The sequence below is a fragment of the Dendropsophus ebraccatus genome, chromosome 9, assembly GCF_027789765.1.
Source record: "Dendropsophus ebraccatus isolate aDenEbr1 chromosome 9, aDenEbr1.pat, whole genome shotgun sequence".
Classification (NCBI taxonomy): domain Eukaryota; kingdom Metazoa; phylum Chordata; class Amphibia; order Anura; family Hylidae; genus Dendropsophus; species Dendropsophus ebraccatus.
In genome coordinates, this window is record NC_091462.1 from 67892059 (window position 1) to 67915928 (window position 23870).

A 23870-nucleotide genomic window follows, 5' to 3' on the forward strand; every position below is an offset into this window, starting at 1 on the left:
ACACGGCCGCGGCTGTGAAAATATCTTCTGATCAGAGTGGGTGTCAGCAGTGAGACCCGCCCTGACTAATAGCTTTTTGACATGTTAAAAAGTTGTTGTTTTTTGTGATTTCAATTTTTTTTTATTAGTTTTCAAAACTTTACAAAAAATTGACATTAATAAGGTATATACCTTATACTCATGATACAAACAAACACAAACAATAATCTAATAATGCCCTTTGTGACTTTCTTTTGCGTTATATAGGAATTCTTCATATTTTGTTGTTTTAAGATCAGATAAATTATCTGGTTTTATCTTATGAAGGCAATGCCTAAGTTGAAGGTACTTGTAAAAATCTTTATTGGAGATACCATGTCCAACAACTATTTCTGAAAATGGTTTAAGACTAAGGCTATTACCTTAACAAATATCACCCAGATTCTTTATTCCCTTTTCCATCCAGGTACTATAATCAGAATCTAATATCAATAATTCTATTGATCTAAGTGGAATTCTTTCTAATCGTGTAAGTGTTAACAATGTTTTAACAATGTTGCTGTTGAAGATCCTACATCCAGTTTCCAATGTACAGTAGTTGATAATTGAGAAGGTGGTCCCTGAAATAATCTCGTATGCCATACCCATGCTCTTGGATTGAAGTATTGTGCTAGTTTTTGTTCTAATTCTACCCATAAATTCATATTATCTTTTACCCACCACCATTTTAGCTGATCTAGCACTGAGGCATGATAATACAGAGAAGTATCAGAACAACTTAAACCTCCATATTTTACAGGTGTACATATAGTTTCCACTGCTACTCTCACTTTTTTGCCTGACCATACATATTGCGTTATTTTTTGAATGCGTTTTAACCAGAATTGGGGAATATGTATAGGCAGGTTCCTAAAATAATATAAAATATTCGGCAGTAACATCATTTTTATAATTGAAATTTGCCCTATCCATGTTATTGGCAACTTAGAGTACTTAATAATATCTTTGTTTAGGGTATTTAACAACTGATCAAGATTAGTTGTTGCTAATTTATTAACAGGATATATAAGGTGCACCCCCAAGTATGGTATAGATTTATCTGTCCATTGAAACGGAAACTCGTTTTTAAGTTTTGCAACAATGGAATGGGGTATTCCCATATTGAGAATTAATGATTTAGTTGAATTTACTTTATAATAACTAACATTGCCAAATTCCGTTAGTGTTTTCATCACTGCAGGTAAAGATGGTTCTGATATGGTTAGTATAATGTCATCTGCAAACAATCTTATTAGAGATGAGTGAACCGGGTTCGGGTTAGAGTCAATCCAAACCCGAACGTTCGGCATTTGATTAGCAGTGGCTGCTGAAGTTGGATAAAGCTCTAAGGTTGTCTGGAAAACGTGGATGCAGCCAATGACTATAATCATGTTTTCCACATAGCCTTAGGGCTTTATCCAACTTCAGCAGCCACCGCTAATCAAATGCCGAACGCTCGGGTTCGGATCGACTCGAGCATGCTCGAGGTTCGCTCCTCTCTAAATCCTATGCGATGATCCTGTTGTATTGTTGATATCCCCTTTTTTATTTCATCTTCCCTGATTTTTGGGGGCCAGCGGCTCAATTGGTAAAATAAAAATGATCGGGGAGAGTGGACAACCCTGCCGTGTCCCATTTGTTATCTTAAAAGTTCTTGTGAGGGTTGAATAGACTTGGGCCGATGGGTTTGTGTACAAAGCCATAATAGCTTTTAACCCCTTAGTGACCACCAAAACGGCTTTTTACGGGGGTCACTAAGGGGCCTTATTCTGCTGCCATCAGCTTTTTACGGCAATGGCAGAGAATAAGGCAGGGGTGACGGTAAGACCCCTCACCACATCCCCCCGAGCTACCAGAGGTAGCTGAGGGGTCGGAGCAGTGTGTGGGGTCCGTCCCGGCTGGCCCCCGCACCGGTGATCACTACTATTAACGCTATAGCGGCGGCCGCCGGTACCAGGCATTACCACGGCGAGGGGAGATGAAAAATGTGTCCCCCCCCCCACCCCCCAGATCAACCCCCCTAGTAGGCAGAAACTAACCATCCCCTCCCCGGGCGGCCATCACTTCCAAGATGGCCACCACCATCACTGTGAAAAGACTATGTCTGCTTACAGTGATGGAAAAGTAAAAATAATCAATGCCCCATTCTGCATGGGGCAGTGATCGGGACCACCCTATATACCGCTGATCGCTTGTACCCAGTGCAGGGATGCTCTTTTTATCCCCTGTCACCATAAATCATTGGTGACAGGGGATAAAGAGTGATAGTGTGCCCCCCCCCAAATCGCCCATCCACCCCCCCCCCCCTACCGTCCAGACAGCTTCTGAAGTGTGCATGCGCTTCAGAAGTAGTCAACTCCGAAAATTTAAAGTGACAGGGACCAATTTGGTCCCTGTCACTTAACTATGATTACTGTGATAGAAATATCACAGTGATCATAGTAATGTAGTAAAAAAAAAAAAAAAAAAAAAAAAAAAAAGTGTAATTGTACAAAAAGTGAAAATCATACAAATAAAATAAAACACACACTTTTTATTATAGTAATAATTGCTGTTTACCCGTTACCACCCCAGGTTTCCCGTAATAACACCAGATTGCACGTAACCATCGCGCGTTGCCTGTAACCACCCAAAATTGCCAGTGATCCCCTCCAGATTGCTGTAACCACCCCAAATTACCTATAAGCACTTCAGTTTATTCATAATAACCCCAGATTCTTTGTAACCACCCCAGATAGTCGTTGAATTCCCCCAGATTACCCGTAACCGCCCCAGGTTGCCCATAATCAGGCCAAATTACATGTTACCTCCCAGATTGCGCGTAACTACGGCACGTTGCCTGTAACCATCGCACTTTGCCTGTAACCACCCGTAATTTCCAGTGACCCCCTCTAGAGTGTCCGTAATCACCCAAGATTGCCCATAACCACGCCAGATTGCTGTAACCATCCCAAATTACATGTACCCACCCTAGATTACCTATAAGCAAATCAGTTTATCCATAACCACCCCAGATTGTCCGTAACCACCCCAGATTTTCCGTAACCACTGCAGGTTGCCCGAAACCACCCCAGATTGTCTGTATCCACCCAAGGTTGTCCGTAACCACCGCAGGTTGCTCGTAACCACCTCAAGTTGTCCGTAGCCACTGCACATTCCCCGTGACCACCACAGATTGTCTGTAAGCACCGCACATTGCCCGTAACCACCGCAGGTTGCCCGTAACCACCCCCAGATTACCTGTAATCTCACTTTTTTATTTTTTTTATTTTAGTAACTGTGCTATTCTAATAACTATTACTAGCTGCAGTTTTGCTCCAGCAAATTGACGCTCCTTCCCTTTTGAATCCGGCTGTGTGCCCATACATTGGTTTATGCCCACATATAGGGTACCGTTCCACTCAGAAGAATCTGCGTTACAGACTTTGGGGTGAATGTTCTCTCCTGTTCCTCAGGAAATTGAGAAATTTCTAATTAAAAGAACATAATGTTGGAAAAATTCGAGTTTTTCATTTTCATTTATTTTGAATACATTCCTCTAATACTTGTAGGGTCAAAATGCTTACCACAACCCAAGATGAATTATTTGAGGGGTGAACTTTCCAAAATTGGGTGACTTATGGGAGGGGTTCACTCCGCTGGCACTACAGGGGCACTGCAAACGCACCTGGCCCTCAGAAACTTCTTCAGCAAAATCTGAGCTGAACATGCAAATTGGCGCTAGTTCCCTTCTGAGCCCAGCTATGTGCCCGTACAGTGGTTTATGCCCACATATGGAGTAACCTTGTACTCAGGAGAACCTGCGTTACAGATTTTGGGGTGCGTTTTCTATTCTGTTCCTCGTGAAATTGAGAAATTTCAAACTAAACCAATATATTATTGGAAAAATTCTAGTTTTTCATTTTTACTGTGGAACTTTGAATACTTTCCTCTAATACATGTGGGGTCAAAATGCTCACCACACCCCAAGATGAATTCTTTGAGGGGTTTACTTTCCAAAATGGGATGACTTGGGGAATTTTAGTCCGCTGGCACTATAGGGGTACTGCAAACGCACCTGGTGCTCAGAAACTTCTTAAGCAAAATTTGCACTGCAAAAGCTAATTGGCGCTCCTTCCCTTCTGAGCCCTGCTGTGTGCCCATACAGTGGTTTATGCCCACATATGGGGTACTGTTGTATTCAGTAGAACCTGTGTTACAGACTTTGGAGTGTATTCTCTTTCCTGTTCCTCGTGAAATTGAGAAATTTCAAACTAAACCAACATATTATTGGGAAGATGTAAGTTTTTCATTTTTACTGTCTAATTTTAAATACTTTCCTCTAATACCTGTGGGGTCAAAATGCTCACCACACCCCAAGATGAATTCTTTGAGGGGTGTAATTTCCAAAATGGGGTGACTTTTGGGAGGATTGTTACTCCGCTGGCACTATAGGGGCACTGTAAACGCACCTGGCGCTCAGAAACTTCTTCAGCAAAATCTGCATTGAAAAGCTAATTGGCACTCTTTCCCTTCTGAGCCCTGCTTTGTGCCCATACAGTGGTTTATATCCACATATGAGGAACCTTTTTACTCAGGAGAACCTGCTTTACAAATTTTGGGGTGCTTTTTCTCTCATGTTCCTTTTCAAAATGAGAAACTTTAATCTAAACGGATATATTATTGGAAAATTTCAATTTTCATTTTTTTTTTAACGGACTAATGGTGAATACCTTCCTCAAGCCCCTGTAGGGTCAAAATGCTCATTATACAACTAGATTAATTCTTTAAGGTGTTTAGTTTCCAGAATGGGGTCACTTATGGGCAGGGGCGTAACTAGACATGGCTGGGCCCCATAGCAAACTTTTGACCCCCCCCCCCCCCCCCGACTGACCACTAAACGGTCAAGTGAAGTCATAACTACATAACTGCTAGCTCTGGTCAGGAGTGCTTACAGTTAAAGGGACATTTGCAAAACCCAGGAGACCAGCAGGGCCACCCGATGCTGCAAATGATGACGGCTCAGGGGGCCCAGTATATTGCAAGAGCAGGCCATGGGGCCCCCTGATACGACGGGCCCCATAGCAGCCGCTATGGCTGCTATAGTGGTAGTTACGCCCCTGCTTATGGGGGTTTCCAGCATACAAGCCTCCAAAATCCATTTAAAAAAAGAACTGGTCCCTAAAAAAAAAAAAATCAGTTTTGGAAACTTTCACAAAAATGTGATAATTTGCTGATAAATTTCTAAGCCCCGTAACACCCTAAAAAAGTAAAATATGTTTACCAAATTATGCCAGAATAAAGAAGACATATTGTTAATGTGACTTAGTAACTAATTTATGTGCTATGACTTCCTTTTTTAGAAGCAGAGAATTTAAAAGTTCATAAAATGCTAATTTTTCATGATATTTTGATGTTTTTCACAAAAACACACAAATTAGTGACCACATTTTGCCACTTACATAAAGTACCATATGTGACAAAAAAGTGAGACGTCAGAATTTAAAAAATGAGCCTGGTCATTAAGGACCACACTTGCTGCAGCACAAAGGGGTTAATATTTGGCTCCTCAGCCGAAATCTAGTCAGGGTTGCAAAAAAGACATTCCCAATAGACTCGATCGAGTGCCTCTCTGCATCCAGGGTTAGGAGCAGAGAAGGCGTTTGCAGCAACTTCAACATTGCCATCAGGTCAATCATTCTATGGGTTCCATCTATGGTTTGCCTACCTTTAATGAACCCCACTTTATCACCTCGAACCAGACTAGGTATTATACCGGTTAATCTATGGGCTATTAATTTTGCTAATATTTTTATATCCTCATTCAGAAGTGAAATTGGGAGTAAATTACCAACCATGTGTGGGGATTTACCAGGTTTGGTGAGGGTGATCATTAATGCTTTTAACATTTCTGGTGGACAAGACTCTGAGACAAGGATTTTATTGAACATTCTGGCTAAATAGGGTACTAATACTAACTTATGTACCTTATAATATTCATTTGTCATCCCATCAAGCCCAGTGGACTTATTAGTTTTGAGTGTTTTTATTATACAAGCCACTTCTTTCTCTGTTATTGGTTTAGACAGTTCTTCCAATTCTGTCTGTGTAACCCAAGGGATTGTAGTACTATCCAAAAATGATTGTATTCCTATCTTACTGGGTTGAATACTATTAGTTTCCATTGCCAAATTATACAGATTTTCATAATACCCTGCCAGACGGTACAAGTGGTTTGGGGGAGGGGGGGCAGACTGAGTATAGAGTTGCTTTAAGGGGTTAAAAAAGACCAATATTTACAAAAAGAAATGAAGGCACTCTCAAACAAAATAAAATGTGAAAAACTAAAGATAAAGTAAATAATATCTCGTATTATATGAAAGTGCTACAATTATTTTTTACACTTATTGTTGGGTAATAAAACAGTATGTTCTAAATATATATTATATCTACAAAGATAAAATAACAAAGATTTACTTACTTATCAAACACTGCTTTAACTTTCAGCTGATAATTAAGCTCCTGCAGTTTGACTAACAGTCTAAAGAGAAAACAAACTGATATTATATAATCAACATTGAGATTTTTTACAAAAAGATCCAATCACTTTTACAAAAACATATAAGGCGGTAGACCAAAATACAAATACAGCATTACAAAACACATGGAAGGTCTTGATTGCTCCATTTTAGGGTGCGTTTACACAGACAGATTTATCTGACAGATTTTGGAAGCCAAAGCCAAATCCCAAAGGAGAAATCCCAGTCTTTCCTTTATGACCTGTTCACTGTTTATAGTCTGTTCCTGGCTTTGGCTTAAAAAATCTGTCAGCTAAATCTCTTTGTGTAAACGCACCATTAGGCAGCATTATATAAAATAGATATTTATGCAAAATACGTTTTTCTTCTTAAAGTGCATCTTTTAAAATAAATATTGGATTACAATATATTACTTAAGGGAACCAGGCATCACATATGAAGCCCCTAAACTTTCATTATGGCATTATATAGGTAACTGCAGCAGTGGCACAAGGGGGCCCACGGACAGCAGCTCACTCAAGTGGATCCCTCTCTGCTCGAGTTCTCCGGACAGAAAGGACCTTAGCAGGAAGGGATCCCTCCCACAATCCCCCTGAAAGGCTGTGATTGGCTGGTCAGATTTGAACAGCCTATCACAGCGATACGGGAGGGGAAGGGGGAGCGATTTCCCCAGGTCCTTGGTGATACACGTGTGCCGTGAAAAGCAGCAGCCATTTTGACTATATATGGGCATATGTAACCCCTGCAGCCCTGGAAAGCGCAGGACGTACCTGTACGCCCAGGGTCGTCTAGGGACAGGTATCCAAGGCGTACAGGTACGTCATGGGTCGTCTAGGGGTTAAAGTGTACCTGTGGTTAAAAAATTTTTTTTACAGAAATCAATAGTACAGGAGATTTTAAGAAACTTTGTATTTGGGTTTATTACCTGAAAAATGCATTTTTATCATGAAAAAGCAGTTTGAAGCTCTCCCCCCCCCCCGGTCTTCATTGTTCTCTATGAAGAGGGGAGGGGTGGAGAGAGATGAGGCACCAAAACAGGACAACAAAGAGTTAATTTACAGCTACATTACCAGGCTCTCTCCTCTGCAGTCAGCACTGACCTCTCTGACCTCTGAATAGGGGCTTTCAGCGGATTCCTGCTGTGTAATCCTCTGTTCTCTGCTGCGACTAATCTCCCACCTTCCTTCTCCCCCCTCCCCTCTCCATAGAACAGACAGGATCCAACTGATGTAAAACAGTTGAGATTTCCTGATGAGCAGTGGGTGACAGAAAGGAGAGGAAAAGTCTTTTTAAATGCAGATAATGGCATATTTACCTAATAAACCCAATTACAAAGTTTATTAAAAATCCCCCGGACTATTGATTTCTGAAAAAAAAATTAAACAACATTGACACTTTAAATGACAATCATGACAAAATTGGATTTTGATTACAAATCTATATATTTTTAACAAAAATTTGTTTAAAAATAAATTAAAATACTAATAACTACAAAACTTTGACAATAGAATTTAAAAACCAGTATACATTACCTTAATTTCACAGTAAACTGAACACCAGTTTTTAAAACCAAGGGCCTCTGAGGGTGTGTTGGCATACAGGGCTGCCTTTCAACCACAAATGAGCTGTTGCAAAAGAAAATATATTAAAAACAGGGCATTGCAGTTTTTAGCAACATTTATTCTACCATTATAAAATGTCTAGAAAACATGAAAAAAAAAGTTGACAGATCTCTCCTCCCTATTTCAATGACAAGACATAGATGTCATGACAACAATGATTGAAGTTAAAGGGTACTTGTTGCTATAACTTTCAAAATCTAAACTAACAGGATGTGATATAAAGCAAGTTTGCATTTTGCATTAACTGTTCTATTTTTGTGTTATCATGCTTTAAAACAAAGCTATACTTACTTGAAATCCAAATCCAGTCTCCTTAAGGCAGCTTTTTAGTTTTGTGCTGGTTGAAAAAGAGACCAAATGCAGGAAGTCCCAGTAAGTACATATTTTCACAGTTCAATGTTTCCATCAATCAAGTGATTGCCTTCCCTATGAGTGCTCAGATGACCGGGACTTCCTACATTTGGTTTCTTTTTTTCAACCAGCACAAGACTAAAAAGCCACCTTCAGGAATTTCAAGTAAGTATAGCTTTGTCTTAAAGCATGATAACAAAAAAAAAAAAAAATGTAATTTACATACATGCTTTATTTCACATGCTGTTGAATTACATTTTGAAGTGTTTAAAGTGTACCTGTCTTTATATATATATATATATATATATATATATATATATATATATTTTTTTTTTTTTTTTTTTGCAGAAATCAACAGTACAGGCGATTTAAAGAAACTTTGTAATTTGGTTTATTAGCCGAAAAATTTATTTCTATCATAAAAAAAGCAGTTTGAAGCTCTCCCCCTTGTCTTCATTGTTCTCTATGAAGAGGAGAGGGGTGGAGGGAGATGAGGTTCCCAAAAAGGACAAAAAAAGAGTAAATTTACAGCTACATCACCAGGCTCTATCCTCTGCAGTCAGCACTGACCACTCTGACCTTGGAATAGGGGCTTTGAGCGGCTCCCTGCTATGTAATCCTTTGTTCTCTGCTGCTGACTAATCTTCTCCTCCCCCTCCCCTCTCCATAGAACAGACAGGATCCAACTGATGTAAAACAGTCGAGATTTCCTGATAATGAGCAGTGGATGACATTAAGGAGGGGGTGGGGGGGAAGGGCCTGAGGAAAGTCTTTTTAAATGCAGATAATGGCATATTTGCCTAATAAACCCAATTACAAAGTTTCTAAAATTCACCTGGACTATTGAACTCTGCAAAAAAAAACATTTTATTGAGTTTTCATAAAATACAAAATCCACCATGGGAAAAGAACATTGGTATAGAAGAAAAAGTAGCAGGTCAAATTCGTGAACACATATGGCAGATATAACAAGGCCAACAATATTAACTAAATCTTACTCCACTAATATATAGAATGTAGATAATTAAAATATAGTGCTTTTTATCTTTAAAAAATAAAGTACAATTCCAAGTTAAATCTTGACTACATTTTTAAACTTATAACGACCGTGCCCATTTAATAGACATATGAATAAAGCAAAGATCGTTCATGTGGTAGTCCACTTCCAAAAATTAGCCTGCACATTCCTAATGAGTTTCTAACACAGTTAAAATCATGCCCCCCATTTAATTATCAATAGCCCCACAATGGTGCTGAAAATCACAGACACGTTCATAAAGCATTCCAAACATAAATGTGGAAACACAGCCTAAAGGATCCTCTCAAAGTCAAGCAGTCTACCTGTGTACAATGACCAATGATAAAAACGTCTTTTACTAAGTGTTTGTAAGTGGATTAAAATCTGTCACACGGACTATGCCCAAAGAGTGATGGCAAATGATTACTTTTATTAGAGTTTTTAAAAAATTCTATAGAAGATGGAATTATTAGTAGTAATTCTATTTTTGCAGTTGATACCAAATTGTGTAGTGTAGTACAGTTTATAGATCTTGTCAATAAGTTACAAGCTGACTAGGGCACTAAGGAACTATGCGTAAGGATTCAGGCATTTGTATGAATTATCTGTAATGAAGTCATCCTGCTTATGTGTGACTCTTCGGCTACATTCACACGTCGGCAGATTTGCGGACCTTACGGATGGGGAAGGAATGTAATGAAAATGCTCTTGTTGACCCTCTACAGTCTGGTTTCTGTAGTCTCCATTCTACAGAAACAGTCCTTACCAAAGTCCCAAAAAGATCTCCTCACTGCCAAATCTAAAGATGGCCAATCTCTAATAATTCTCCTCAATCTCTCTGCAGCTTTTGACAGAGTAGCCCACCAGTTCCTCCTCTCCATACTCCGCTCTATCAGCCTCAAGGTCTCTGCTCTTTCAAACTCACTGGTATTGTTTGACTCTGTCCTTCATACCTCACATTCAATCCCTTTCACGTTCTAAAAACAACTCTAAAATCCATGCCTTCCTGTCAAATCAGCTAAAACTCTCATTGTCGCTTAGATTCATTTCTGTCTTGACTATTGCAATTTCTTACTAGTCAGCCTTCCCTTCTCTAAACTCCAAACTCTTTAGGGTGCCTTCACACCTACCGGATCCACAGCGGATCTCACTTCTGCGAATTCGGAGCGAGATCCACTGCGGATCCGGTACCATTCACCCTAATGATAGCACATACCCGCAGCGGGATTGACATCCCGCTGTGAGTATGAGCTTTAACCCCCTGATGGCCGCAGCCCCGCTGCACCCCCGCCTCCTGCAGCTCCACCGCTGCCCCCATCAGCCCCGGCGCCCGCATCCCCGATCGCCGCCCACATCCCCCATCATCCCTGCAGCCATCACGCATTCCCGATCGCCGTCCGCATCCCCCATCATCCCTGCAGCCATCACGCATCCCAGATCATCCCCGCAGCCTGCCCACATCATCCCAGCAGCTGCGCCGAGGAGCAGGTAATGTATGCTCTCGGCGGCGGCCGGCGGGCTGCGGGGATGATCCGGAATGCAGACGGGCTGCAGAGATGATGGGGGATGCGGGCGTTGATCGAGGATGCGTGCAGGCGGCGATTGGGGATGCAGTCGCCGGGGCTGATGGGGGCAGCGGTGGAGCTGCAGGAGGCGGGGATGCTGCGGGGCTGCGGGCATCAGGGGGTTAAAGCTCATACTCACAGCGGGATGTCAATCCCGCTGCGGGTATGTGCTATCATTAGGGTGAATGGTACCAGATCCGCAGTGGATCTCGCTAAAATTCGCAGAAGTGAGATCCGCTGTGGATCCGGTAGGTGTGAAAGCACCCTTAGTCTTATCTTAATCCAACAGGAAGGCTCATCTTTCTGTACAAGTGTTTTACCAAAAATAAATAGGGCTGCGGGTCGAGTGCCTACCCAGGGCTCTGTTCATAGCAAAGCCAGCAGGGCCCGGTACGGAGATACCCGAGAGGGTTTAGAGCATGGGTCTCCAAACTGCGTCCCTCGAGCTGTTGCGAAACCACAACTAACATCATGCCTGGACAGCTAAAGCTTTGGATTTGGCTGTCCAGGCATGATGGCAAATGTAGTTTTGCAACAGCTGGAGGGCCGCAGTTTGGAGACCCATGGTTTAGAGGTTAGACCCCCCTGCAACCTCCTATTTTTACTCTATCCTGTTATTTTTTCCCAGGATACCCCTTTAACAAGCATGTTAGCTCACATACAACCCTAGTTCCAGAAAATATGGCCGCCCTGGTCAAAGTATAGAGTAGACAAAGCATAGTCACCTCCACAGGTTTTCATTGCCCACACCCACACCCTCTTCCCTTGTTACCTCATTCCCTATCCCCCATGTTCAGTGTTATTTATTTTTTTATTTTAATTTTCTTTATTTGAGGTTGAGGCATATACAGCTAGCGAGAACACTCCCCCACAACGGCATAATAAAACAGGTACAAAAAAAATAATACACCTACTTCACGCACTTCCAATAAAGCCTGATGTAAAGCCGGTAGTAACGCCTTATATCTTCTATACACTTCATATGGTAGACCATCTAACCCTGGGGATAAATTACCTTTTACTTCCTTAAGCGCCACTTGTTCAGTCGTGCTTGGAGTTACTGAGTTCAGCTGTTATTGGATTCAAGCAGAGCGGCTAGGCTGCAAGTTGTCTTACAATCTATCTCAGTAATACACAACCTTTTACCTCTTAAAGATTTGATAAGATACCCACTATCAGCCAAATCAAGTAGTAATTACTTTTGCTTATGGTGCGTTTACACAGAAAGATTTATCTGACAGATTTTTAAAGCCAAAACCAGGAATGGATTTGAAAGGAAGAGAAATCTCAGTCTTCCTCTATTATCTGTTCTCTGTTTATAGTCTGTTCCTGGTTTTGGCTTTAAAAATCTGTCAGATAAATCTTTCTGTGTAAACCAGAGCTTCTCAAACTGTGAGGCGGGCCTCACCAGTGAGGCGCCCCCTAGATGTTGGTGAGGCCCAGCTGAGGAGACAGTTTTTACACAGTAACTATGATCTGCACAGTCCTCTTGCTGTTTGAAAAAAAATCTCCATTTTAGCAAAATTATTAATTTATTTTGTACTTTATTAGTATATAGAGCTTGGGAGATCGGTAAAAGGTAGACCTAGCATTATTTTTAGCACTAAAATGGAATTTCATTACAGATAGTGAAGCTCAGGCACCCTCTTGGTCTGTCTGGTGAGGCCCAGGCATTGCCTTGGTCTGTTGGGTGAGGCTCCAGTAGAATAAGTTTGAGAAGCACTGGTGTAAACGCAACCTAAGGGTATGTTCACATATGTTAAAGCTTCATTGCACTCACGCAATGAAGGACATCTGGGTGGCAATTAAATACATTTCTGCAATGAAATTATTAATTACTGCAATTAAGTGGCATAGTAATGCAAAGAAAATGCATGTGTGAACATGGCTCAAAAGGTATGTTCATACGCTTGGAGTTTCATTGTAGTAACGCAATGAAGGACTGCTGGACAGCAAATAAATGCATTATTACTGTAATGAAATGATGCAGCATTGCAATTAAAGTGACTGTACCACCAGGCCCAGGCTGAAGCACTGGAGGCGGGCCGACCCACCCCCAGTGGGAAGAACCCCAGCCCCTCCATGACGTGACTCCATTAGAATCAATGGAACCCTATCATAGAGGGGCTAGGGTTTCCTCTCACTAAGGGTGGGTCGGCCCGCCTCCAGTGCTTTAGCCTGGGCCTGGTGGTACAGTCACTTTAAGTGATTCAGTAATGCATTGAAAATGCATGTGTGAACACAATCCAACAGAACTAACATCTGAAAAACATTCACCTTCCTCCAGCTTTTATTCTTAATAATGGAACAAATATCCACCATAAGGAATTCTCTTCCCAAATAGTAGGTCAACACAGATTGACACAATTGTTTTGTGTATGACACTACTGAGCAGGTATTACACACCTTTATAACTTAACTCAGAGATAGACTTTTGGCCTTACTCTACCATAGAAAGCCCTACTCACTGCACCAGGCACTGCCAAGGAAACTGTGAATTCAGACCGCTGGCTTGAGTCTATGCTGGCAGCATACAGATGAGACACAGAGGCAAAGGAGCTGTAGGAATCCTCACATCCAGGTTCCCCTTGAACTGAGTGACCTGACATTACTCCATCCTCTGGCGTTCCCATGCTGGTGCTGGAATACCAATGATGCTCCTCTTCACCTCTGCCCTCAGCAGGAGGCATCCCCCAGCAGCTCATCGCACGGCCCAGCGTGGAGAGGAGCTGATGCTGCCTGGGGGTGTTCTTTCTGGGTTTTCTTATACCCAGGACTCCTTGGACTGTACCAAAGCCCAGGAGATCACCAGAGGCTGCACTGCCTGCTGCAGCATGGTCAGGAAGGGAGGAGGCCCAGGTGACCCCGTATGATCCATACTTTTCCCGATAACCGGGCTCAATAGATCCACATGAGTGGATTCTTCTGCATCCTTCCCTCTGTAGGGACAGGAAACACTGGGGAAGTGCTTGGGGGAGGGGCTTTTATACTCTTCTGTATCCTGTCCCTACAGAGACCAGTGGAGCAACCTCCAATCATGGTGCTGTCATGAACGGAGATGCAGTGGAAAGAACAATTTACTTTGTGCCCTTCTGGTCAATATTTCTTTATCCTCCAATTGCATTTTTTCCCAATTGTCTTTTATTTCATCCACTGGGTTAATCGTATACTCATTCTCCAATATCCCAACCTGGCTTTTTTCTTCCTCATTATTCCTAAGCTCCCTTTTCTTTTTTGTTTACCTCCTTTATTAATACCTCTCTCAAAAAAGCTTTGCACGTACCCCATACAATTCCATCTGTCGCTGTGCCCCAGTCAAGTTCCAACATCTCTTTCAGTTGATTAATTATTTCCACTTCCTCCCCACCAAATCCAACCAATAGGGATTTATCTTCCACAGGAGGCGTCAATACCTCAGTATCTAATTCAACCACCAAAGGAGAATGATCCAAAAACGATCTGGTCATATATTTAGCCGTTTTTACATGTGGCAACATCACAACGTCAAGCTATTTACCAGTGCGATATCAATGCGGGATAACGTACTCTTCGTCTTATTATAACAAGAATAAACAAAAACGCTAGGATTTTTTTCCCTCCAGATATCTAACATGTCCATTTCATTACAAAGTGTAGCTAATGGTATTTCCCTTACGTCCTCAGCAGCAGCACGAATGGGGAAGATCCTATCTTCCTGCAATGGCAGGACAGATTATACTAATAAAAGAAGATTGATTAGGAGCCCTATAAGAAGGCCATACAGATCCCTCCTCCTTGTGTTTTTTTCTGTCCTCCTGTGGGACAGGTGGTGTGAGAGAAAGTGAGATGGAGGATGCAGTAATGTATCTTTAATTCTTCTTTCTTTCTTTCTCCTCCCTGCGTGGTCGCGCAGGGAAGGGGGAAAATTTTGTTTTTGTTTATTATTTTTTTCTTATTACTCAGATTTTAGTAAAGGGTTTACCTATGTAACCACATGTTAACTTCACTTAAGCCTGGGTATACGGTATTAAGTCTTAATAGACTATACTCAGTTCTTCTAATTTATATATGCATACTGTAGTTATTCTAAGGCTATACTCAGTGCTATATGTGCATTGTCTATATATTATACTCGTTAGGTAGATAAGTTTCACATTTACCTTAAACCAGATTTGGTCTAGTGGTAATCGCATTCTCATTGCGCACTGAAATCACGTGTCATCAGCGTCTGTTGCAAGCTGCTGCGCATGTTCGGAAATCTCGGTAATGCGGGGCAGCGTCGAGCGCGATGAGGTTGAAGCATCTTCGGATCACATGACTCGCTCCGCCCGGAGCACATGATCTGCATGTCATGTAAGTTGTTTTAAGCAGGGCTCATGGAAAGACGGAGAGTTTGCGCATGACTGGATGTTAGGGACAGTAGTAGCACTAAGGCGCCGCCTGGAACACATGACCTCTACAGGTCATGTGACCGGCGGGCGCGATGAAATAGAACAGCGTTACGCAAGGGGCGGGGCTACGCTAAAGCACGCCTGGACGCCGTAGTGTATTTATTCCCTGCAGACGCCGACCTCGGAATGGATTCCTTGGCGTTCACATTTTACAGATGTCTGACAAAGTAAGTAATTATGCACTATATCAGCGCTTGGGATTACTTGGGGCTCTCGCACTTCTATCTCCCGGATGTTGTCCTGTGAGATACAGCTAGTGGTATATATTTCCTTGGCAGATGTCACAAGGTTCTAGCGACAGACCCTCCGTAGCCCGGAAATTGTCATGCAAGAGAAAGCATCTTGCTTGCCAGTCTTGTAATACACCGCTTCCTGATGGCTGTGAAATGACTGTATGTTCAGCCTGCAATACTCAGGATCAACCAGACAGGGAGCAACTATCCTGTACTCAAATGATGACATGGATAAAACAATTTGTGCATGATGGTAAATATATGATTTTTTTTTTTTCCCTGTGCATCTGGTGGAGTCGTTATTTACATTTTTCTTAGAATTTTGGAATCCCTTATGTCTTTTCCTTTTCCAGCTTTAGGACAGTTCAAGGAATCACTTACTCAGGAAGAAGGAAGGGAGAAATTATCCTCTAAGAGATCATCAAGAGGCCAAAGTCCTGATTCTGTCTGTTTGGACGAATTTCTAGTCCTGGATGAGGTTCACTCTTCTCCTTCAGATACTGACTCAAATGATGATGTCAACTTCTTTCCCCTGGACAAGATGCATAAACTATTTAAACTCCTGGATCCTGAATTCTGTGTCACAGAAGAAATAAAGAAAAAAAAAAAAAGATGGAGGATCCAAGAAGGTCAGATCCTTTAAGGTAAATGACATCATTAAGAGACTAATGTCACATGAATGGAAGTCTCCAGAGAAAGATCCCTTCTTGAATAAAAGATTCAAAGTTATGTATTCTATAGAGGCTGAGCAGAATAAGATTTGGGGTGATCCCACTAAAGTGGACATTGCAGTATCAAAGCTTTTTCAAACGTACAGTAGTGCCCAGTGAGGACGGCAATAGTTTTGCTGATCCAAAGGATCGGAAGATTGAAAGTGCATTCAGAAGGGGTTATTTATCTGCCTCAGCTCAGGCTAAATCATCTATTTCTTCTTATGTGATAGCCAGAAATCTGAGATCATGGCTTCTCCGGATGGAGGAAGACATAGATGGAGGAACATCCAGAGATAAACTACTGAAAACATTCAAATCCATCGCTTTGGCTCCTGATTATTTATGCGATGCATCTATCCAACAGGTCAGATTGGCGGCTAGGGCAATGTCGCTTTCCACTGCCGGCAGACGAGCTCTGTGGATCAAACCCTTGGGTGCTGATGTGTATTCCAAGAACATGCTATGTTCTATGGAGTTTCAGCCTAATAGAGTGTTCGGATCGGAATTGGACACTTTAATGGAAGGACTTTCTAACAAGAAGGGGAAGTTATTACCGATATCATATTCCAAGAGGTCAAATACTTCCTTTCGTTCCTCCTTCTCTAGGAAGTCCCCCTTCTCTAGGAAGTCCAGTTCAGGAAAGAAAGGGGATTCGTACTCCAAAAGAGGGCGTACATCACAGAGAAATTCCAATCAAAGACAAAGAGGTAGAGGATTTGCAGGAGCAAATAAGAGAATCTCCTTCTGACGCCAGAGGAGCCCCGGTAGGAGGGAGATTGGCAAAGTTCCTTCCAGCCTGGGAAAGGTACGTGAAAGACCCGTGGGTACTATCTATAGTCAGAGAGGGGTACCCATTGGAGTGGCACACAAAACCCACCCCTGTAAAGTCCTGAATAAAACAAACCCACTTAGAAGATAAGGTCTCAGAGTTTATTCTAAAGAGGGTTCTAGAAGATGTCTCCCGTTCAGAGAAAGGACAAGGGATATACTCCCAAGTGTTCCTTGTTCCCAAGAATTCAGGAGGCTGGAGGATGATTATAGACTTACGCTTCCTGAACAAATTTCTCACCAAAAGAAAGTTCAGAATGGAAACTATTCGTTCTGCCTTTCCTCTAATTGCCAAAGGAGATTTTCTAGCTACGCTAGATCTAAGAGCGTATCTTCATGTCCCTATTTACCCGGCACACAGGAGATTCCTAAATGTAAAGTTATTTGTCAAAGGCTCCTGGTCCCACCTTTAATTTGGTGCCCTACCATTTGGAATCACCTCCGCACCTTATGTATGCACCAAAATAGTCTCTGCCACTGTAGCCAGTCTCAGAGAGGAGGGTGACAGGTGCGTCGGACCAAGTACTTCAGGAGAATATCAAACACACGTTGAATCATATTCAACGCCTAGGGTGGTTGGTGAATTTGGAGAAATCCCATCTGATTCCATCTCAGGTGAAACAATTTCTGGGATTCATATTGGACACGAGATCCATGATGATATCGCTGCCGCTGCGGGTACTTAAGGAAGGTGTCCAGCACCTCAGACGGCCCAAACCCATACCACTCCGTCAGATGATGAGAGTCCTGGGGTTAATGACAGCAGCAGCGGATGCCGTAGAATAGGCGAGGTAGCATATTAGGCATCTGCAACAGGAAGTTCTCACATGTTTGGACAGAAATCTAGAGTCCCTAGACAGGCTGAGAGTGGATTCCAAGGAAACAAGGGAGCTTATGAGCCCTATCTGATTGTAATGCAGGACAACATTGTCCTCAGAACACTTCCATCCTTTTTGCCTAAAGTCCCTTCATTCGGTAACATTAACCAACAGATAGAACAACCTGCGTTTACACATATGCCTGACAACACGGGAGAGAAGGAGCTTCATCCCTTAGATGTGGGAAGGGCTTTGAGCATGTATAGTGAACGGACCAAACCCTTCAGGAAGTCTAAACACTTGTTTTTATCATTTGCAGAAAAAAAACGAAGGATGTACGTCATCCAAAGCTTTTTTGTCCAGATGGATAAAGGAAGTCATCTCTATATGCTACCAAGAAGCTAGATTACCTGATGGGATCAAGGCACATTCAACGAGGGCAATGTCATCCACATGGGCTGAAAAAAGAAGATCTGTACCCTTGGAACAAATATGCAGGACTGCTTAAAGGGAACCAATCACCCAGAAAATCAATGTAAAGACAAGGATATGTGCTGATAGATCACCCAGCACACTTCCCAAATATGCCCCTGTAACCTCTGTGCCCCCCTCAATTAGACAGTAATCTTACTTTGTTCAGGTCACGCGCTGTATGTAAATTTTTGCTAACTAGTCCTGGTGGGCGTATGTAGTCCTGGTGGGCGTATCTAGTCACGGTCCGGGGGCGTATCTAGTCACTGTCCGGGGCTGTAATCACGCCCAGAGGGGCGTGATTCGGAGGCTTGCGGTCCAGTGACGTCATCCGGCGGCTTGCGTTCCGCGTCGCGGCCGCGCTGACGTGTTCGGGAACCCGCGCATGCGCAGTACGGCGGGAGACGACGCTGACGTACTGCGCATGCGCGGGTTCCCGAACACGTCAGCGCGGCCTCGACGCGGAACGCAAGCCGCCGGATGACGTCACTGGACCGCAAGCCTCCGAATCACGCCCCTCTGGGCGTGATTACAGCCCCGGACCGTGACTACATACGCCCCCGGACCGTGACTAGATACGCCCCCGGACCGTGACTACATACGCCCACCAGGACTACATACGCCCACCAGGACTAGTTAGCAAAAATTTACATACAGCGCGTGACCTGAACAAAGTAAGATTACTGTCTAATTGAGGGGGGCACAGAGGTTACAGGGGCATATTTGGGAAGTGTGCTGGGTGATCTATCAGCACATATCCTTGTCTTTACATTGATTTTCTGGGTGATTGGTTCCCTTTAATGGTCGTCCACCAATATTTTTGTCAAGCACTATAGACTAGATATTCGCATTTTTTTATATTCACTAAATAACACACATTACAAAAGTTATACAACTTTGTAATGTGTTTTATTTAAATGAATGGCCCCCTTCCCTGTGTTCCCTCCACTCTGGAAGTGAGGTGCATTATACTTGGGTATTCCTTGTCGACCCCGGCCGCCATCTTGGGTCGACAACGTCATCTTCTGGAGGCCGCTCCAGCTGTCCCTCCTGCCGGCCCCCCTCTGAGCATAGCCAATCGCGGCTGAGCAGCTGATGACGCGGCAGAGGGGGGCCGGCATGAGGGGCGGCTGGAGCGGTCTGACCAGCCTCCCGAAGATTACGTCGACCCAAGATGGCGGCCGGGGTCAACAGCGAAGTAAGTAAGTATAATGCACCACACTTCTGGGGTGGTGGGAACACGGGGAAGGGGGCCATTCACTTAAATAAGACACATTACAAAGTTGTATAACTTTGTAATGTGTGTTATTTAGTAAATAAATGTTAAACGCCGCACTACCCCTTTAACCTCTTAGAGACAGGTGTTCAGAGGGGGGCCGCGCCGCAATCCCGCTCTGAACTGCAGTGATCCTGACTGCTATCTGCAGCATGGGACCGCGGCTATTAGCGGGAGCGGCCGATCGCCGCTCCTGCTAATTAACACCGTTAAATGCAGCTGTCAAACATGACAGCTGCATCTAACTGTTTCTTGCAGCCCATCCCTGGTATCTAGTGGCGGGATCCCCCCTGCGATACGATCCCTTGGTCTTACCGGGCCGGGCCTCAGAGACGTAATGACACTGATCCCGGCTCGGTATTCTATTGCAATGGTCTGCAGTAGGGATGATCCAAACCTGCTTTGGTTCGGGTTCGTAGAAATCAGAACTCTCGGCAATGATTCCCGCTGTCTGCCCGCTCCGTGGAGAGGGTGGATACAGCGGCAGGACCGCCTGGAAAACTGGGATACAGCCATAGCCATAGGCTGTATCCCAGTTTTCCAGGCGGTCCTCCCGCTGTATCCACCCGCTGCACGGAGCGGGCAGACAGCGGGAATCGGATGCCGAGCGTTTGGGTTCATACGAACCCGAACCTTGGCAGGTTTGGACCATCCTTAGTCTGCAGCAGACCAAAGCAATAGAGCACTGATCTCATGGAACGGTGTTGTGTAATAAAAGCTACATTGATTTCTATGAGAGATCAGTGTAGCTGTATTAGAAGTCCCCCAGAGGAGGGGGCGTGGCTTAGCTGCCGAGGAGAGAGGACGTGTTCCGCAGAGCTCCTGCACTAGCCTTCAATCAGCAACGATTTTACCGATTTATGGATTTATCTTTTTCATCACTACTTGACGGACTTTGATTCTCTGCCTCTCCTGTACCATGACTGCTACCTCTCGGAAAGCAACGGCGGCCGCCCGGAGACGACAACAATCATCTCTTCCCACCGTTGCGGCCTCTCAACATGGCGTGGGCTTCCCCGCTGCTCCCTTCCTGGACTTTCTCAATGCAGCCGCCGGAGCAGCGTGGCAGACTTCGGTAGAGGCAGCAACAGCAGAGCAGCATAGGGAGGAAGCTTTGCCGGCATCCATTAGACCACTGCAACACCCGAGACACCATCCACCGGGTCGGACTGATGTAGGTGGCACTTCTGTCACTAGTCAACAGCAATTACCCTCTGTTGCACCGGCTTCCTCACGGCGCCGCCGACGGAAACGCTCCTCTGGGAACCTTCCCAGTCCAAAAACTCTAAACCCCTCTATTACACCCAAGCCTCCGGGGGTCCCAGAAGCGGACACCACCGCTCATGTATTATCTTAGACCTTGAGATCTTCTGCCGCTTGTTTCCCATCTATCGCCATTGATAAAGCGACGAGCAGCTGGCTTGATGTTCTTTGTGACATGACTGCTCCTGTGGAACCCGACTCTTTGTGGCAAATCCTTCTCAAGCTGATCTCCGCTGTTAACTATGGATTTGCACGAACTGTAGCTGCTATTAGAGAAACTATTCAGGTTATGGACCAAAGGGTACTCAGATTGGAAGGCACTGTGGGTGAAATCATTAATAAATATAACAGCTTACTGGATGACTACTGGGATCTGGATACAGAAGTAAACTTCATGCGCACTACATTAGCCCAGGTAGATGATCGCTCTCGAATTAATAACATAAAGATAAGAGGGATTCCGGAATCTATCTTGGCCCCTGCCTTGCCTGAATTCACTCAGAGTCTTATTAAAGACCTTCTGCCCGCATGTTCATCCGAGGAGCTTATCATAGATTGGGCAAGACGTATCCCTCAACCCAAACGATTGCCTACCACGGTTCCTAGAGATACTATTGTCAGACTGCACCACTTCAGCACTAAAAAGGCAATCATTGCTGCTACTAAGAAACGCAATGGCTTTGCAAGTGAAAAAGATGCTATATCGATTTATTCTAATCTATCAGCAGTTACACTTGAGCGGCGCAGATCACTAGCCCCTTTCACATCGGTGCTGAGAGAGAATCACATACCCTATAAATGGACTTCCCCGGGACGCTTGCATATTTCAAAAGGAACTGAAACTTTTATTGTTGATGATTTGCAGACAGGTCTCCTCCTTTTGGACGAGTGGAATATAGCGCATGGACAATACCGACCCTCCACGCCACCGTTAACGGAGAGGAGAGGATTTCCTGATTAAGAACTTATATGGCTAATATTTTGCCTTGATACCCCAGCGACTTGCTGGCTTGCAGACCTCGTTATACCATCTACCCATACTTACTCCTCGGTTTACTACACAGACTCAGTGCCCCACACCTTTATAACTCTCTTTCCATCTAGAGTTGATAGTGTCTGTTTATGTAGTGTCATAAAGACGCTTGTATAGTTGTTTGTTTGTGGTCTTCGTATTGATGTTTGTATTGATGTTTTTGATGATGTCTGCTGTGCTGATGTCTTTAGCTTTAACTTATTTACGCGCAACGATACTCCACTTAATAGTTTCTATAGAGCAATGTCATAGTAATGTCTTTCTCTATTAGTGTCCATAATCTCATATAGCCTTGTTTCTTTTTGTATGTCAGATTTCAGTAATGATGCAGCCCCTCTTGTTGCTAACCCTAGTGAACTCTATTTTAGTATTTTATTGATTAGCTGTATAGGGGCTGCAGTCAATGCTCGGCCTCACCAGGCGGAAAATGGCATTGCGTGGATGTTTCCTTTAGGTCAGCGGCTAACATCTTATCGCTAGTAATGCTTGTTATTTTATCTCTTGTTATGTGTGATGTTTGAGTATTTTCATCGCTTGTTCTTGTTCTTTTTATAGTATTCCCTCACTGCTCAAACTTGTTGAATGTGTAAAACTTTGAAACTCTTGCCCCCAGGGGGACTTCTAATTACAGTGAAAGTTAAAAAAAAAAGTGTTTCTATACACACAAAACCCCTCCCCTAATAAAAGTCTGAATCACCCCCTTTTCCCATTTTATAAATAAAAATAAATAAACATGTTTGATATCGCCGCGTGCGTAATCGCGTGAACTATTAATCACATTCCTCATCTCGCACACGGTAAGCGCAAAGACCTGCCAAAGTGCAAAAAATGCATAAAATACAGAAACATTGTAATGAAAAGTGATCACAAAGTCGCATATACGCAATCAAGGTACCGATAGAAAGAACACATCATGGGGCAAAAAATGACACCTCAATCAGCCCCATAGACCAAAGTATAAAAGCATGGCAATAGAGCAATTTTAGGGAACTTTTTTTGCTGTAGGTGGTTATATTTTTTTAAAAGCCATCAAATAATATAAAAGTTATGCAAGTTGTATATCGTTTTAATCATGCCGACTTGAGGAACATATATAACATGTCAGTTTTTCCATAGGACAAACAGCGTGAAAACGAAAAAACCCCAAAGTAAAAGAATTGTGGGGGTTTTTTTCAATTTCACCGCGCATATAATTTTGTTCTGGATTTGCAGCATATTTTATGCAAAAATTAAGCCTGCCACTGCAAAGTACAATTAGTAACGCAAAAAAGAAGGGCTCATGTGGGTTTCTAGGTGAAAAAATGCAAGTGCTATGGCCTTTTAAACACAAGGAGGAAAAAATGAAAACGCAAAAAAGAAAATTGGCTCCGTCCCTTAAGAGGTTAAAAAAATCCATATATGCCGAAATCTCAGTTAGCAAAAGTGGTTGAATATCGGACTCAAATGATATTGTTGAGATGTCCATCTGGATAATATCCTCAGTGCAAAGTTTAAACTGAACACCGGAGCCTAGTCATATAAATATATCCAACAAGAAAAGGTTACACAGGAGGTAAAACGTAGAAAGATCTATGTACTGTCCCAGAATGCTCATTTTATGGACCAACCTTTCATGTGGCACTGTATCAAATGCCTTTGAAAAGTCCAGATTCACAATGTCCACAGCCTCACCCAGGTTTAGTCTATCATTCACTTCCTCGTAGAAGCTGATCA

General features: G+C 43.1%; 1 protein-coding gene across 3 annotated transcripts in view; it reads right to left on the reverse strand.

Annotated features, from left to right (window-relative positions):
* STAT1 (signal transducer and activator of transcription 1) overlaps positions 1 to 23870 on the reverse strand; it is a 997040-nt gene that overhangs the window by 723063 nt on the left and 250107 nt on the right. For all 3 annotated transcript variants that reach the window (XM_069983571.1, XM_069983569.1, XM_069983570.1), the window contains exons 10-11: positions 8069 to 8161; positions 6479 to 6538 (exon numbers count right to left, since the gene is read on the reverse strand). In XM_069983571.1, coding sequence (XP_069839672.1) covers positions 6479 to 6538; positions 8069 to 8161 — 153 coding nt within the window. The remainder of the gene's footprint in view (positions 1 to 6478; positions 6539 to 8068; positions 8162 to 23870) is intronic.